The following is a 15,659-nucleotide window of genomic DNA, read 5'->3' on the forward strand; positions in this document are numbered from 1 at the left end:
TCTACCAACCGTTTTTTTTTTATGGCTTGCCTATACAGATTTAGGCCTGCCTACATTGAAACACAATTTGGCCACTGATTCGGCCACTGATACGGCCACTGATTATTCAACACCTATTCGACATATGGTATTCAACATCTTGCCATTCAATATCAAGGAGATTCTTGTTTTCGCCGTCGGTCCTGAGGGAGGTGTGATGGAGATTCCTCCATCCCTTGGCCTTTGTCTTGGCCTTTGTTCTGCTGCAGGACCTTTCCGGCTTCTTCCTGATGTTTCTCTGCAGGTTGCCGCTTTGTTGGACGGCCTATTTAGGCCTTGGTTTCCTTCCTGGCTTCCTGTTCTTCTTCTTCTTCCTCTGTAGAGCCATATCTCCTAGATTCGCTAGAGATTGACAGATTTCCTCTCCAGGCCTGCTTCCTGCTTCCTTTCTCCCTTCCTGTGCGCGACGTAGATAGACGTCTTCGATTCCATTATAAGGGCCCGCGATTTCTACACGGGGATATATTCAAAATATTACATAATCGAGACCACATGGCCGGGGCCCCCCTCCTCCACCTATAAATACCCTCCCCCCACCCTTCTTCTCGAACTTTCCCACCTTTTCGATCTTAAACTTTTCAACTACTCTCTCGACCGATTTCTGATCTGCTCGGAAATCTGCTCAACTGCATGGCGATGACGATGACGACTTGGACGAAAATCCCGATAATGCAGCCAACACCAATGCGTCGAAGAAGTCCAAGAAGCCACGTAAAAGGTACACATCAAAATGTGATTACCTTTGGCAATGTGTTGTGCTTGACGAATGCCAACACATCAAGTCAATCAGAACTCGACAGCATCAGAGTATTGCGCTCCTGCGTCGCCACTCTCTGGTCGGACTAACGGGCACGCCCATGTGGAATAAAGTAGTCGACCTGTTCGGCTACTTTAACCTCTTGGCTGGAGGCCTTTGTAAAAAGAGATCTTTCCACACATCTTTTGGGAGATCTTTCTACATGTCTTTTGGGATGGTTTGGTTCTGTATGGGAAGCCAATCAAAACTACCGCTTTCCGGTAACGCTTGGGGCCGGTTTAGGCCCTTGCAAAGTGTGTTATATAAACCTTGCTTTCTTGGATGATGGGTCCACCCTGCGATGGGCCCTTCTGGAAGGTCTCTATTTGGCAGGTGACATATGTATACTACGTCATGTAGTTAAGAGAGGCTTGAGGATATGCAATGGGGCCCTTTGGAAGATCCTCAAGAATCAATTGATGTTTTGACTTACATGAAAAAGAGATTGATTCGTAGCCGAACTGTTACCATATCGACTATCTTTATTTGTTTTGATTCAACCACCTTCTACCTGGCCTACTACTTTTCTATCCTTACAACTTTTGATTCTTCACCTAAGGGTCACCTGGAAGAATGGCACCGGGTTGATACAAGCCAAGATGGCATCGAACTGCTTCCTCGGCCTGGGAATGTGGAGTGTAACGGCTTGTACGACTTATATAAGTCGTGGTCTCGCATCCGGGTTCTGCCTCGGGACTACACAGCTATTCCATATGAGCTGCTTAGTCCTACTATGCTTCTAAAACTTGCGCCTAGGGGTGAAATCACGCCTGATATCTCCTAGGATGTCCTGCAATCTTTGGCCGGCCATACAGGTCTGAGTCTTCTCGTCGAAGCCTTGGTACTATGTCATCTTTCTTCGTTCTTCCGGGGACAAATCTCGAGTGATGGAATAGGAGACTGAGGAGGATCACGTCGCCGTTAAGTCACGGCGTCATGCTGGGAAACTCGCGCGGTGGAGGAGCCAAATGAGCATGAAGGGAGCCTGGGATGGTAATGACAGCGTCCAATCCAGTCAGCACAAAGTTAGTTGAGTGTTGGAAGACAAAAGAGGAAAAAGAAGAAGTTTCCTGAACGCGCACGCGAAATTTCGCAATGCAGCGATATCGTTTCCACCGCGTGATGTAGGAGTTGCGCTTTCTTTGCTCCGTACGGATATGGTGAGGGTTCAATAGATTGTCGCAGGCAGTTGGAAAATGTGCATCGCAATAGAGCCACTGGAGGGTGCTGTTCAGTAGGCGATATATGGAGAAGAAGTATGGAGAGCGGAAAAGGCAACGGGGTGAGCGGGTTCTGTAGAACCTCGATGACCTCAGATCGGTTCAGGAACCGGGTACGGTAGAGCGGCAGTGGCAAATTGGAGAGAAATAGAATGCCTTGGGTGAATAACCTCAGGGGCTCTTGCTTGAGTAGGGATGGATGGCTGGGTTGGCAGCGGGAGGGTTGAATAGCTTCCTGTTTAATCCCAAACGGGAAAAGATGCAAGATGCAAGAAGGCACCAAAGCGGAAAGAAGGCTTAAGGGAAGGAAACAAAAGTCAGTGTAAAGAGTGACCCTGTAACCTCCCAATACCGAGTGGCTCAGTGGGTTACGGTCTTGCAATACTATATTAAAAGTTCCACAAGTACCTGACCATCACACTGACGCTGCCCCGGCCTTGAAGTGCATCTTCGGAGAAGCTTGCTCGTGCGACGGGACGTACTGAGATTCCGGTCCATGCCCTTGCCCTTCGGGGTCCAATCTGGATCGCTCAAACAACCACCCCACCACCACGTACTAAGCCTGTTGATGATTGGAGCTCTGGACCCCATAGAATCCCCCATCATGTGGGGGCTTTGGGACCTCTATACTTTGACAAGACGACTTAGTGCGTGCTATTTTTTTTCTATGTTGATCTCGGGAGAGTTCGATCCAGCGTGTCATTGCCTGTCCTGGTGGGTGGTGAGAACGGGAGGGTGTCGGTCGAGGACCGCGGGAGGACCGCGAGGTCGGGTCAAAATGGACCGGTACATGGCCTCGGAGGATCAATTTGAGTGGGGCGGGTTCGACTCCAGCTGGGGAAGATGAGTCTTTTTTTTTCTTTTCTTGTTTTGTTTTCCAATTTCCTGGTTTTCCCACTTGGACCTGTCGTCTCTACGGCCGAAGCAAACACTCTTCCTAATTAGGCAATTCACCAGCCATTTCCCCTTTGGTAGGGATCCACGCTCCGAGGGATCCCTTAGTAGAGCAGCTATCAGTCTAGGGTCTTTGCTATTTTAGGTCCCATTGGCAAGAAAAATCCGAGATTGTATACCACGATAATAAAGAATATCACAAAGAATGTGACGAGTGTGGAGACAACTATAAACATCATATATAAGAAGAAAAGTGTAATGAAAATAGAGACCTCACCCGCTTACTCCTCCCCGATGGCAAAGACAAACCCCGTAGTCCTCCCTCCCACCACCACCCTCGGCTGAATCATACTCGCAATGTCCTCGCCCCCATCATCCACTTCTCCAATAGGCGCATCACTCTCCTGATAATCATAGAACTTCCCATTCCGATACACAACGCAATGCCCAGAATTGTCATCACGCAGGTAACAGACCCCCAATTGATCCGGATTCATCATCCGGTCAGAAATATCCTGTAACGTGTCTCCGAACGCAACCTCCTCAAAGTACGTCTCCCGGGGGATTCTTTGCAAAATAGCCTTGACGTGCGCACTCGACAACCCGGAATTCAACTCCTGCATCTCGTCAATCATCGTCAAAAATGACTGTAGGTCCATGTTCATCAGCTTCGACATGGTGAAGAATGCACAGTTGTTCCCCAGGTCGTATGGGTTCATGCGAGAGTAGGTGACTCTCTGGTCTGGGCCTGCGATGAGCTGGACCTGCGAGGTGACGGTGTACTCTATCTGTGTACCGTCTTCCATTTCAACGTCCTCGATAGATGAGCCATCGACCTCGATGGGTTCCAATTCCATTTCGATGTCCATGATGTCGATGGTGGGTGTTGCTTTTGGGTAGGAGTTATCCACCGTCTGGGCGGATGGCTGGATTGTTGTCGTGGTTGTAATTGGGGTGAATGTCACCTTGACTGGATTGACGGCGCCCGCCACAGTCATTGTTTGTGGGGGGACGGACACAGTCAGTGTCGTTGAGAATGCAGAGAAGTAGATCTCGCATGGCGAGCCACAATCGCTTGCTAGGATGACCCCGGTGTTGCCATTCCGTCGGGCGAGGCCGTGGACCGGCAGGTTGACATTGGGTAGGTCGAAAGGAAAGGAAGCGACCAAGCTGCCAAACGACAGCACAATTGCAGCGGCCAACATTTTGTACAAAAGTGTTTCCCAGAATGTACAATCTCAAGTCTTGGGGGTTGAAACAAAAGGAATGTCAAACAGAGAGTGTGTCGAAAAGGAGAGGGTGCGAGGACGCGTAGAGGGTGATAATTCAGATCGACACTCACCAACTCCTCGAGAGAAGATATAGAACAATTACTAGTAGAGATATTCAAAAGTTGCCCCCGAAAAGAACCCCTGGATTGTTACAGTAGACGTACTGCTCCTTCCTTATGGAAGCAGGATCAGCAAGTACTCAAGAGTCCTAGTCTGAGTAAACGCCACCTCTGTCATATTGTCAGCATGATAGCGCGCTATCAGACCCACAATGGAGGTGGTGATGTCCAGGTAAAATTTCGTGGCTGCTTATGCCGAAGCCACATGGTGGGTCCCCGGCAGTCCATAAGAGTAGTCGCATTCACTCTTTCACTCCTTTATTCAATTCATTCGATTGATTCAATTCAGTCATTCATTTTTCTTTCCATTTCTCTGCACAACGATACACAACCGAAATGGTTCGTCTTTCTCTAGCTATAAGCGCACTGCTTCTGCAGGCATTGTCTGTCAATTCGACCCATGTCAACCATGTCAACTTCTTGCCTCGTCGCCACATCATTGGTGATTCCTCGGCTGTGTCAACAACGCCACACCATGAACCTACAAGCCAGACAACATGGACCAGCAAACCATTTATTCCCATTTCTTCTACTCCTACTGCTACCACTGCTACAAATGCAACTACCAGCAGTTCAACTTCATTCTCTTCTGGATTACCGGTTTTCAGTACCTCCACAGTCCCTCCTGCCACTGAGTCTATAGTTCAATCAACCACGACACTTTCCTCGGTGACCATCGCGGCTCTTGCAGTACCCACAGCCAGTGGGCAGGTGACACTTGTGACGAATCCAGGTAATTCTTCGCAATCTGTAGCGTTCGTCAAGCAAGATGTTCCTGCAGACATACAGGATCACCTGCCCTCTATAGCTGCAGGCACGCTGCTGACTCTTGCCCTGATGATTGGTGGCGTCGCAACTCCAGTTCTGGTAGACTCGGCAGGCACCATGGTTGTCCCACTAGGAGCTGTACCGGCCTGGTTGACGCCGGCCTTGTTTCCCTCGCCAGATAGCATCTCCGAGACAGACGATAGCCCTGATGAGGAGACTAGCTCTTCTTCCTCGAGTACCTCTTCTTCCTCGAGTACCTCTTCTTCCTCGAGTACATCTACCACAACCGCCACCGGGTCGGCAATGACTTCAATCTCTTTGACCCTCACAACCAGCTTCAATTTGCTGAGTGTGGACGCCGTCAATGGTCTCGTGTCTTTTCCACCTGACACAGGCGTTATTCCTGCCAATGCAACCTCCTTCGGATGGTCTAGTGCTAGTTCCAGCGTTGCAACTGGAAGTTCCAGCGTTGCAACTAGAACTTCTAGTATCCCTGTCCCAAACCCAGGAGGCACCAATATTGTGAGTCGTCTTTCAATCGAGGCCTTTGGATAGTATAATTAATAATAAACACAGCATGTGAATCAAGGCTGTATATCCATCAATAACAGTCCGCGATGTGCGGGTGACAGCCCTTAGAGTGAGATATGACAACCCTAGTTGATACTCGATAAGCTAACCATGTACGGTAGATGTTGCATTCCAAAACTCCTTGAATTCAACAGCTGTCATTAATGCCAAATTTGACGGCAATGATACAAATGACCAAGAAGTAACGCCTGGTTGTGAATTACATGCATCTTGGCCAAGTTCTTTTGGTGACATATATTTTGGTGCGGATAATTGTCTTTATGATGCCAGTGGTATGTGTAGCCTCTTTATGTGCGAGAACTATTGTTCACAGTTACACCATTATGAGAATAAGCGAGACTAACCCTCACTGCCTACCTGTTGCTATTAGGGAGCAATATTTTCGGCCAGTGTTGCAGTCAGGCCAGCAGCACCCAGGTTGAAAACCCATATTATGTACCTCTGCCACCATCATCCACCACCGCACAGCCACCACCAATGCCAAGCGAGACCGCTGGAAACAACCACGGCTCAGGTCTATGCCCTTCCCTCGGGGGGGGGCATGCCAATTCGCATACAAAGGCTTTGTCGATGACTACCTATACAGAGGATACACTGCCTACGTAGCCTCCATGGGCGACGCTGATGTAATCAACGGGGTGTTCGCTCCTTTCGCAAATAATGGTTGCTCAGCTATGTTCAGTTGCAAGGATTATAGTGTTGGTATGACCGGTGCGCAGATTAAACAATCGTAAGTTTTTGTTCGCACTGATTTTCGGATTCTCATCACGCTGAGTACTATTTACTGACCATCAACTAGTGTTGAGAATATGATCGTTACTAACCATGTCAAGGAATGTGGTTCGACTTATCTGTCGAATGGGTGCCAGGTTACTCTGAATGGTTGCAATGATTGCAACCCATCTATTCCGTGCGGTGCGTTGCCTAGCGGTGTTACCTTTGGCGCCTGCTACTAGGCAATTTCCAGAAAAGGATCAATTTTCTTTTGTGTACAATTCTACATGGACTTGTAATAGAAATTTCATCACCGGGTCTTTTTGGGTATTTGGTGGCATATTGTTGGCATTTCCAGCCCCAAATACCCCCAACCCATTTTATAATCACAGGCAAAAGATTCTCCTATTTACTCAGTAACACTATCCTGAATACTCCGCAGCGTACTCGTCTTATGCGCCGGATCAATAGCGGCCGCATTGCGTGCCCGACGTCGCGCATCAGTCCAAAGCATGAACTCCCCATAAGTCTTCGGCATAACATGAATATCCTTCTCAACAAGGAAAGTGTAGTTGAACATGCCGGTCGACTTCTTCGTGCCGTGCTCCACATCCCGCACCTTCGAATCAACACGCACTTGCACCTTGGTGTACTTACTGGGGTCGCCCTCGCGCTCCTGGGGCTCGGTGTAAGCCACTGTTGCGCGGAGATATAGCACACTGCCAACGGGGACGGGGTTCTCGAATGTGCTGGGATCGAGGGCGAGGAAGTTGGGTCGAGTGTGCGAGAATGCTGCGGCGCAGCAGAATGCTAACTCAAAGGTTTGCTTGAGAAGGAAGCCACCGAAAATCATGAAATTGTGGCGATTGCGGTCTTGTGGCTGCATGATCATGGCCGATTTGAGGACGGTATCGCTCATGGAGATATGGTTTTCTGGGCGGGTGACCGGGACTTGGGGGTCTGGAAAGCGACGTTAGTTATATTTGAAAAAAAGGGGGAGATCCTGCTCTTGCTTACTGAGATAGGACATCTCCTTGGTCCACATGGAGTGAATCAAATTGGACTCTTCATCATCAGGTGCCTTTTCCAGCAGACTGCGTTTGCGGAGAGCCTTCTTGGTCAGGTAATTCTCCTCTCCTTTCTTGAAGAGGGCCTTCTCCTCCTCGGTCTCGACAATAAGAGGAGCCACTAGAACCGGCCTGAACACACACACACACACATTAGTACGGTTTCAAAAACAGAGATAGATGTACTCCTTCTAACTCACTTCTTCGTAGCGGGGTCCAGAGAGACCATGGTGAATGCGCAAGTGATCAAAACATCCTCAGGCTTGGCAGGCTGTCCTTCCGGACGTGCTTTGCAAACCTGCACAGAGACTTCCATACTAGATCGACCGGTAGCATATGAGACCTGACCGCTAAGCTCAAGATCACAGATCTCCATGAGGGGATTCTCAATCGTGATTCGGTCCACGGCGGCAGTCACAGTGCTAACACCATCACCGGTATGGCGGTACGCAATGACACCAGCCAAGGCGTCAAGGTCCATAACCAAGGATCCAAGACTAGCAATATGTTAATCCATGATCTCTAAAGTAGTCAAGGGACGCGATCCTACCGGATATGCCCCGAGGCATTGAGGTAGGTATCCAACAGCCACTTATCTTGGGCTAGAGGCAAAATCTGTGAATAAAGTGCTTAGCAACATGGTTCCTGTGACCTCCATCGAGTTCAATGCATACAGCACTATAGTAGGTATCCGACATCTTCTTCGGCGTGAGATCCGGCTTCACAGGCGTCGCCGGCGGCAGACCCTCCTTGGACTCCCGTGCAGCCTCACGACTCTGAGTCAATGCATCAATCCAAGGAGTCTTCACCCGCATTGGCATCCACGTCGGCCTGAACGCCTCATTCGTCGGCGTCGCGTGGAATTCCCTGGCGTTGGCGCAAGGTGATTGAATGACCGCCACGGTGCGGGCCGGGAGTGATCTCGGTGTCAGACATTTTGACCGGACAAGGGCGGTCCTTCTTCCCGCAAGGCCGAACATGATGTGAATAGCAGTGGAATGAGTCGGTGGTTGGAAAGGCGAGGTAACGTTATTAGTATTGATGCTCACGCTGTTGGGGGTCCCAGGGATGGGTCCTGATTCGGTTAGCGGCCGGCAACCCGGGGATTCTCGGGAAGCAAGTGCCGAAGATCACCGGGACAGGTTCCGCTGCACGTCTGCCGGTTCTTCAAGGTGATGAAATCGATATATTGCGTTTACGAATGACGGTTTATCCTGGTCGTCAATCTAGCTGTAAAAAGTTGTTGTTAATGGATTCTGGGATTTTCAAGCAAACTCATTACCTCCTTCCTCGATATATCTACAGGGAGTAGCAGGATTCGGAACAACCGAGTCCTTGTCTCAACTAAAGCTTATTATCAAGTGAAACAGAGTAGCGTGCTAGGAAATATCTTAAACAAAGGCAGACTTCATAATTGTTCTGATCGACTCAACGACAGACCTCAACCAAGCACCCAAGGAGGCGGGCAAGAATATGTTGAGAATGACATTAGTAGCCAGAAGACGTTACTAGCATAGCCTGATTCAGACATGGCAAAAATCCAGAATCAGTTGATTTGCTCATCATTTTTTCTAGTCGGCGTCAAATGTTGTGCGCCGTAGACAAACGCACGAGCAAATCGTGTGCAACAAGAGTACTTCGCATTCACAGGGAAAGAATGGATTGACACCATGTGCTGCCTGTTCGATCAGGCAGCCATCCACCCATCCATCCATCCTCATACTGTACACCTATGTGTTCGTCGCAATACACGACAAATCGACAAGGTTGACTAAAGCTTAATTCAACGGGGACTCTTTTCATTGGAGCAGAATATGCATAGGTTGTTTAGTGCGATTTACTCGAAAATCTCACTTTGCCAGACGTCGAACCTGGGATGTCTTTCCGGCCGTCCTGTGTCACAATTGCGGAATCCCTTGAAGTCACTCACGGGCTATTCTCCGTTGTTAGGCCGGCGGAGTCTCTGGGTCTGGGATCCACAGTTGATTTCAAAATATCAGCAGGATAGAAACATGGCACTGCGAGGCTATTTCAAACACCGACGGAGCTTCTTTCGGTTTGAGATCCCCCGAGACTCCACCCGGCGCAAGAGTACAAGTCTCCCCCGCCCCCGCATTAACTTCGATTCAACGGCTGGCTTGGTCTAATACCCAAGGCTGAAAATGGTGTCAAAGGAGGACAAAAAGGTATTTACGACATTTTTCTCCCCTTGGGACCACGAGACTGACCAATTGACCCAATTAGATCGTCAATGCTCTCCAGGCAAACTGGATCTGGATCCCCAACTGGGTCGATTCCTCAAGTTTGAACACAGCAGGCAGAATTGTCAATTTCGTTCGCCATATAGACCTACCGTCAACTCCAACGCGGTCGGAATTGCATTTTTCAGCGGATACACGTTACAAGTTGTTTGTCAATGGAGTACGTGTCGCTGTTGGGCCTACCAGAAGCAGTCCTTTGATCTGGTACTATGATTCACTTGATATTGCTCCCTACTTGAAGCCCGGGAAAAATGAAATTCGCTTTGCGGTACTGCGATACTTTTCGTGCTCACGTGGAGCTATGGCCTTTGAACGCACAGCTCTTCCGGGATTGACGATTGTTGGCCACGTCGAGGCTGGCGGCGAAACAATTGACCTTGGCTCTCTCCAGGGCTGGAAAGCGTCTCCAGACGAGTCTATTCAATTTCCATCGGGATTGGTAGATGACGTTTTCCTTCATGTAAGTACGGCTGATTGGTGCTCTGCGTCCTCAACATGCTAATTTCCCGTTCAGATTAGCGAACGTATCACTCCAGCCGACTCGACCGCCGAAATTACGCCAGTTCCATACAGTATCAGAACTTTGAATGGAGATATTGCTCCTTGGGCTCTTCACCCACGCCCAATTCCTATGCCAGAGTCAACCCCGGTAGTTGTCAATACGATCAGATCATGTAAAAGCAGTTTCACAGCGGATGAGTGGACCACCTTTCACTCCGGGGGCACCCCTTGGTTCTCCCCCAGGGCTCATCACACATTCTTGAGGTACAGGCCGATTGCCATTCAACTGCCTTCATCCGATGGACATTCAAGGCCGCCAAGAACCCTTCCGAGATCAAGCTCAAAGTGACCTACTCTGAGGGATACGAACTTGAACCTCGTTCTTATCCCTTCTTCCGGTCTAAAGCTGATCGGCTGAATGCCGAGGGTGGTCATATTATAGGACCGTACGATGAGGTCGTGCTCAAGGTCTCCGAAACAGAAACCTCTTATGAACCGTTCTGGTTCCGGACCTTCCGACTCCTTCGACTCGAAATCACCGTCGGTGAAGGGCCAGTTGAGCTCAAGTCATTTGAAGCGACCCAGGTCAACTATCCAATGGCTGTAAAAGCTAGCTGGAAAGAATCAGGGGATCTGCACAGCAAAGATATCTGGGACGTATCGGTTCGGACAATGCGAAACTGCATGTTTGACGGCTATTCTGATTGTCCCTTCTATGAACAACTTCAGTAAGTCTACCAGTCGAGAATCAAAAAAATGTTGTAACTAACAATATTCGATTGCTACAGATACTCTGGAGATACTCGCTCAGTTGGATTGTTCCATTATCTTTTGTCCGGTGACGATCGACTGATGCGACAAGCTATCACAAACTTCGCTGCCTCGGTAACGCCTTGTGGCCTCACTCAGTCTCGTTTCCCATCGCATGCGCCACAGATTATCGCAGGATTTTCCCTTTACTGGGTTCTACAAATATGTGATCACTTTATGTTCTTTGGAGATAAACCCTTTGCTCGCAGCTTTGTGCCGCGGATCGACGGGGTCTTTGAGTTTTTCGATGCGCACATCGATGACTTGGGCCTTGTCAGTGGGCTGCCGGAGGAGATTTGGCAATACGTTGACTGGGTGACAACATGGGGCGCGACTGACGAGCATCCCGACAAAGGAGTGCCAACATCCGGTCGAAAGTCGAACCGTCACACATATTTCAGCATGCTTTACGCCTATGTTCTTCGGAAGGGTGCTGAACTTCTCCGCCACGTTGGGCGGCCCGGGAATGCGGAAGAGTATGAGAGTCGAGCGGCACGACTTCTAGAAGCTATCCGCAAACATTGCTTTGATGGTGACTTCTTCACAGACTCTACGGCAGATGTTGCAGACGAGCTATCCTATTCTCAACACTGCCAGGTGTTTGCTGTTCTTTGTGGAGCTGCCACCCCAGATCAGCACCAGCACATCTTGTCAGAGAGCTTCACCAATCCACGTTTCTCAAAGTGCTCGTATATGATGCGATTCTACGCCTTCCGTGCCCTTGCGGAGGCTGGGGGCCAGCTATACGACAAGTTTTGGAATTCAATGTGGGCGCCATGGCGCCAAATGCTTGCCAATAACCTGTCAACCTGGGAAGAGGATGACGTTCGACAACGCTCGGACTGCCACGCATGGGGCAGCGTTCCAATATATGAGTACTGCACTGAACTCGCTGGTATCTGCCCAGTGGCGCCGGGGTCGTCTAAAATACGCTTCAAGCCTCGTTTGCAACTGAGTGACTCGATTGAGGCAAAGATTGTTCTAGGACATGAAAATATCGCTCATGTCTCGTGGCGTCAGGGCAATGGCACTGAGAAACTTGTGGAGCTTAGACTTGGTCACCCTGTCGAAGTGACGAGTCAACTTCCGGGGGGGCAAGAGATAAACCACGGGGCGGTAAGCCATCTTAATTTGGTTTATAGTCAGTCTTAAGTTTGGGATATTAGACAAATAGATTTTTATTCTTTTCTCGAGCGATAGTATTCTTTCCTGGTCATTGATCTAGAGCAAAATTATGTGTGAGGTATATGCATCTCACATAACTACCACATGCCGGAATTCACGGTTCAACACAAGCAGATAATTTGACTACTGCATCACAGCTGGTAATCAAACAGGAGTGGTGGAAAATCTGAGGACTATTACAAATACCTGCTGCATCATTGTCAAATTATTTTTGAAATAATTGGGGATGTGAGTACGAATTTATTATTTGAACGATCGGGAGATCCATAATTACAAATATAAGACGATCGACGTAATATCTCGAAACAGAACCTTCGTCTTGCAACCTCACACAATCGAATCAAATGAGCTGATCAAACAAACAACTATGAAGGAGGATATGGAGAGCCCCTTTCCCCGGGAAGCATTCCCTTCGGTGGTTTGATCGTTTATGCGGTAGTAAGCTCCTCAGTCTGATGCTGCTCGTTGGCCCGCATCTGAACTTCAGTAACATACCCCTTGAACTTGCGAAGATTGACCTTCTTCTCAAACCTGTATGGGAGGAAATACGTCAGCTCTGGTTACTTGTAGGTTGACCGTGGAACTCACATCTCATCGATTTCGGCAGGGGTGCGGCGGGTTAATTCGGGAAGGATGAACCAGGCAATGACTGTCGAGACTGTTCCAGTTCCAGCAAAGCTGCGAAAAAAGTCCTAGCATTAGCTTCAAACGATCCAGCCATACAAAAGGTCTTCAAAATGATTAACATACAAGAACCCAGTTTTAACACCCCATTTAGCAGTGCCGTTGATCATAAGTGGCGTGCAGAAACTGAACATGATGGCGATCAAATTGGAAAAGGCAAGCGCCCATCCTGCGGTCTTTGCACGCAGACGCTGTTGAGGAACCTCCGCGGCGTAAGCATATCCGATAGCTGAGGCACCTGTGGTTGACAAGGTTGCCAGACACGCGAAGAAAATCTGTAATTTATTCTGAGTAATTTGTATGAAAGTTTCTGACTTCTGACAGTGGTCAATCCTTACCAGAAGCGAGCTCGTAGATGATTTCTTGTAATCGAAACATCCGATGATTCCGAGACACAGGACAGACAAACTGGTCACAGCGTAAGGATAGACGGTCAGGGGTCGACGACCAAATTGATCGGTGGTAGTAGCGGTGAGAAGGACCGAGATCAATTGAACGCAAGAAAGGATCACGGTGACTCGGAATGGGTCCTTGTTTCCAGCGTATTGGACTGAAGGGTGCAGTTTGTTAGTAAAGAAACTCCCAAGAAAAAGGCACTACGTGGATGGCTTACAAAAGTAGGTAGCGTAGGTGTTGAACACGGTCAGGCCAACAAATTGCTGCACAACCTTTGGCCAACTGGCAATAATGAATCGAATTAAGTTTCGGCCCTTGAAAACAGCCCATGTTCCTTCCTTCGAGTTCTGCTCTGCGAGAATGCGTTCCTGTGTGACGGTCGTAGTCATGACTTCCTAGAGGGAGTTAGCAGAGTATCTCCAAACAACCAGGATTGGGGGTATCGTACAATTTGTTCCTGAACGTCATATCCATCGACTTTACCGTTGCAAAATTTGAGCACTTTGGCCGCCTTGTCAAGCTTGCCTTTGCTCACAAGCCACCATGGGGACTCTGGGAGAAGTACAAAGATGAAGGCGATAGCACCAATCATAGCCCACTTTTTAGGAGTTCACATGTCAGCCACATTCTGTTATAAGCTTTTAAAGACCACACTGTGACATACCTGGCTATAAATTGGAACTCGGAACTCATAGGGGTCTCTCGCGTTAAGTTGGTTCAATGCTACTGAAGCGAAAATTTGACCAACAACGAACCAGCTTAAGAATTGCGAGTTAGCATTGAGTAATCACTCAAAGGCTTAAGTGAACTCACAAGCTATATGCGTTGATGTAAAATCCTCGCAGCTGCGTCGGAGCAAGCTCAGACAGGTAAAGAGGCAACGTAGATTGCAACATGCCCACACCCATGCCTGAAAACAACTTGGCTACAAGCCAGTGGTCCCAACGCGTCGCAAAGGTCTCGATGAAGATGCTCTATACCCAGACGAAGAGAATAATCAGTAAACTTTGTGGCACTGAGTGCTCGCCCCGCTAGGTAGATGCTCACGATAACCAGATCCACCCAAATGATGTACAGTGCGATCTTGCGACCAAATTTCTCCGTGGCATATTGAAGTAACTGGAAAAACATCAGTGAGTCTGAACACAGATCATTCAACAACAACTCAGAAAGCCATACAATCTGTCCCACGGTCTGACCAGCGGATTGAATTCCTCCCCATGCTGAAACGTATTTGCCATCGATAATTTTGATGCCCGTGCCCATCATCTGTTCGATGAAACCTTTGTTTGAAACGATGCCACCGTTAAGGTTGATCTCTGGAATTTGCAAATCAGTAAGTCGCGCTCACAAAACAGGAAGGTCGAGGCTTCTCACGATAACCATCGAGCGAGGCACTGAATGCGGCAACCATCGCAATCAAAGACACTCTCTTGAATCGGAGTGCGCACTGCCAGACGCTGAGGTCGTCCTCTCGAGAGCGCATGACAGGGTCACCATTTTTGACCGGAGTCTCAGGTCGCTTCTCTGCAGTAGCATCGTCGATAGCTTCACTGATTCCCTTGGAAGGATCCATTGCGTAACTGATGGGTTCAGAGGGTGAGTAGAGCCGCTATCCTACTTCGCAGGAGGTAGGAGAGCAGATTAGGTTTTATACTTATGCTAAAAAACAAAAGAGAGCAATGAAGTACAAGCACCGAAAAAGCCAGCGCGAAGAGCTGGTGACTTATCTCGCTTCTTTCTTCCTCAAAAAGCTAAGAAAAAAAATGCGGGGGCGCAAACATGGGGGATGGAGCTTGGGCTTCCTCGAGTTGGCTTAATGACAACCAACAAATCAAATCAACCCATCTGATACCTCCATTCTGGCTCATTAGCCGGTATCAAGCCATTAGTCTTCTTAAGCGAACATTATCAGCTGACTTGGCCGAGGATTAGCCCTATGAGTGAGTAGCTTATTCGGCGCGGCAAATGCTTCGCATTGATTTAACCCGAATTCTCAGCCAATAACATGCACCAAATCGAAAAAGGATGAGGCTACTCCCAATTTGGTTTTAAATCCGAGTACTAGGCCAATTTTCCTCCGTAGCTGAGTTCACGTGAACTTTATTATCAACGGTTCGAGGTATTAAGCGATCTGACAAACGAGACTTCGGTTGAGGACTTGTAGACCATTTTCAGTGCCATCATAATCTCACACTCTTGAAGATGTTGTGCTCAAAGAATGAGATCGTCTACCACTCTTAACCATGAGTGAAAGGGAGGCCCTTTCCCCGCGTGTCAAACAGGGCTCCTCCACTGTGCTTGTCCATATGCGGATAATCTCCTGCGGAACCTCCGGGGAAG

The 15,659-nt window shown here is 48.6% G+C and overlaps 6 protein-coding genes across 6 annotated transcripts; 2 read left to right on the plus strand and 4 right to left on the minus strand.

Moving 5' to 3' along the window:
* Positions 1 to 3,230: 3,230 nt before the first annotated feature.
* N7458_009849 (uncharacterized protein) lies at positions 3,231 to 4,154 on the minus strand (the record flags this gene model as incomplete). Its single annotated transcript, XM_056913231.1, has 1 exon — positions 3,231 to 4,154. The coding sequence occupies one exon, from the start codon at positions 4,152 to 4,154 to the stop codon at positions 3,231 to 3,233; it is 924 nt and encodes a 307-aa protein (XP_056762080.1).
* Positions 4,155 to 5,130: 976 nt separating this feature from the next.
* On the minus strand, positions 5,131 to 5,839 carry N7458_009850 (uncharacterized protein; the record flags this gene model as incomplete). The annotated part of the gene is made up of 2 exons (XM_056913232.1): positions 5,131 to 5,561; positions 5,788 to 5,839. The coding sequence occupies 2 exons, from the start codon at positions 5,837 to 5,839 to the stop codon at positions 5,131 to 5,133; spliced, it is 483 nt and encodes a 160-aa protein (XP_056762081.1).
* Positions 5,840 to 6,309: 470 nt separating this feature from the next.
* N7458_009851 (uncharacterized protein) lies at positions 6,310 to 6,654 on the plus strand (the record flags this gene model as incomplete). Its single annotated transcript, XM_056913233.1, has 2 exons — positions 6,310 to 6,428; positions 6,498 to 6,654. 2 exons carry the CDS (start codon positions 6,310 to 6,312, stop codon positions 6,652 to 6,654), a joined length of 276 nt encoding a protein of 91 aa, XP_056762082.1.
* Positions 6,655 to 6,821: 167 nt separating this feature from the next.
* N7458_009852 (putative acyl-CoA thioester hydrolase) lies at positions 6,822 to 8,459 on the minus strand (the record flags this gene model as incomplete). The annotated part of the gene is made up of 5 exons (XM_056913234.1): positions 6,822 to 7,372; positions 7,430 to 7,611; positions 7,680 to 7,976; positions 8,030 to 8,094; positions 8,154 to 8,459. 5 exons carry the CDS (start codon positions 8,457 to 8,459, stop codon positions 6,822 to 6,824), a joined length of 1,401 nt encoding a protein of 466 aa, XP_056762083.1.
* Positions 8,460 to 9,641: 1,182 nt separating this feature from the next.
* On the plus strand, positions 9,642 to 12,203 carry N7458_009853 (putative rhamnosidase B; the record flags this gene model as incomplete). Its single annotated transcript, XM_056913235.1, has 5 exons — positions 9,642 to 9,665; positions 9,724 to 10,200; positions 10,255 to 10,389; positions 10,512 to 10,969; positions 11,030 to 12,203. The coding sequence occupies 5 exons, from the start codon at positions 9,642 to 9,644 to the stop codon at positions 12,201 to 12,203; spliced, it is 2,268 nt and encodes a 755-aa protein (XP_056762084.1).
* A 461-nt stretch (positions 12,204 to 12,664) lies between these two features.
* On the minus strand, positions 12,665 to 14,892 carry N7458_009854 (uncharacterized protein; the record flags this gene model as incomplete). The annotated part of the gene is made up of 11 exons (XM_056913236.1): positions 12,665 to 12,767; positions 12,825 to 12,914; positions 12,987 to 13,195; positions 13,259 to 13,470; positions 13,534 to 13,711; positions 13,765 to 13,914; positions 13,981 to 14,074; positions 14,130 to 14,290; positions 14,364 to 14,435; positions 14,496 to 14,635; positions 14,694 to 14,892. 11 exons carry the CDS (start codon positions 14,890 to 14,892, stop codon positions 12,665 to 12,667), a joined length of 1,608 nt encoding a protein of 535 aa, XP_056762085.1.
* Between the last annotated feature and the right edge of the window lie 767 nt (positions 14,893 to 15,659).

This window comes from Penicillium daleae (genome assembly GCF_028827525.1).
Source record: "Penicillium daleae strain IBT 16125 chromosome Unknown utg000008l_segment0_segment0, whole genome shotgun sequence".
Classification (NCBI taxonomy): Eukaryota; Fungi; Ascomycota; class Eurotiomycetes; order Eurotiales; family Aspergillaceae; genus Penicillium; species Penicillium daleae.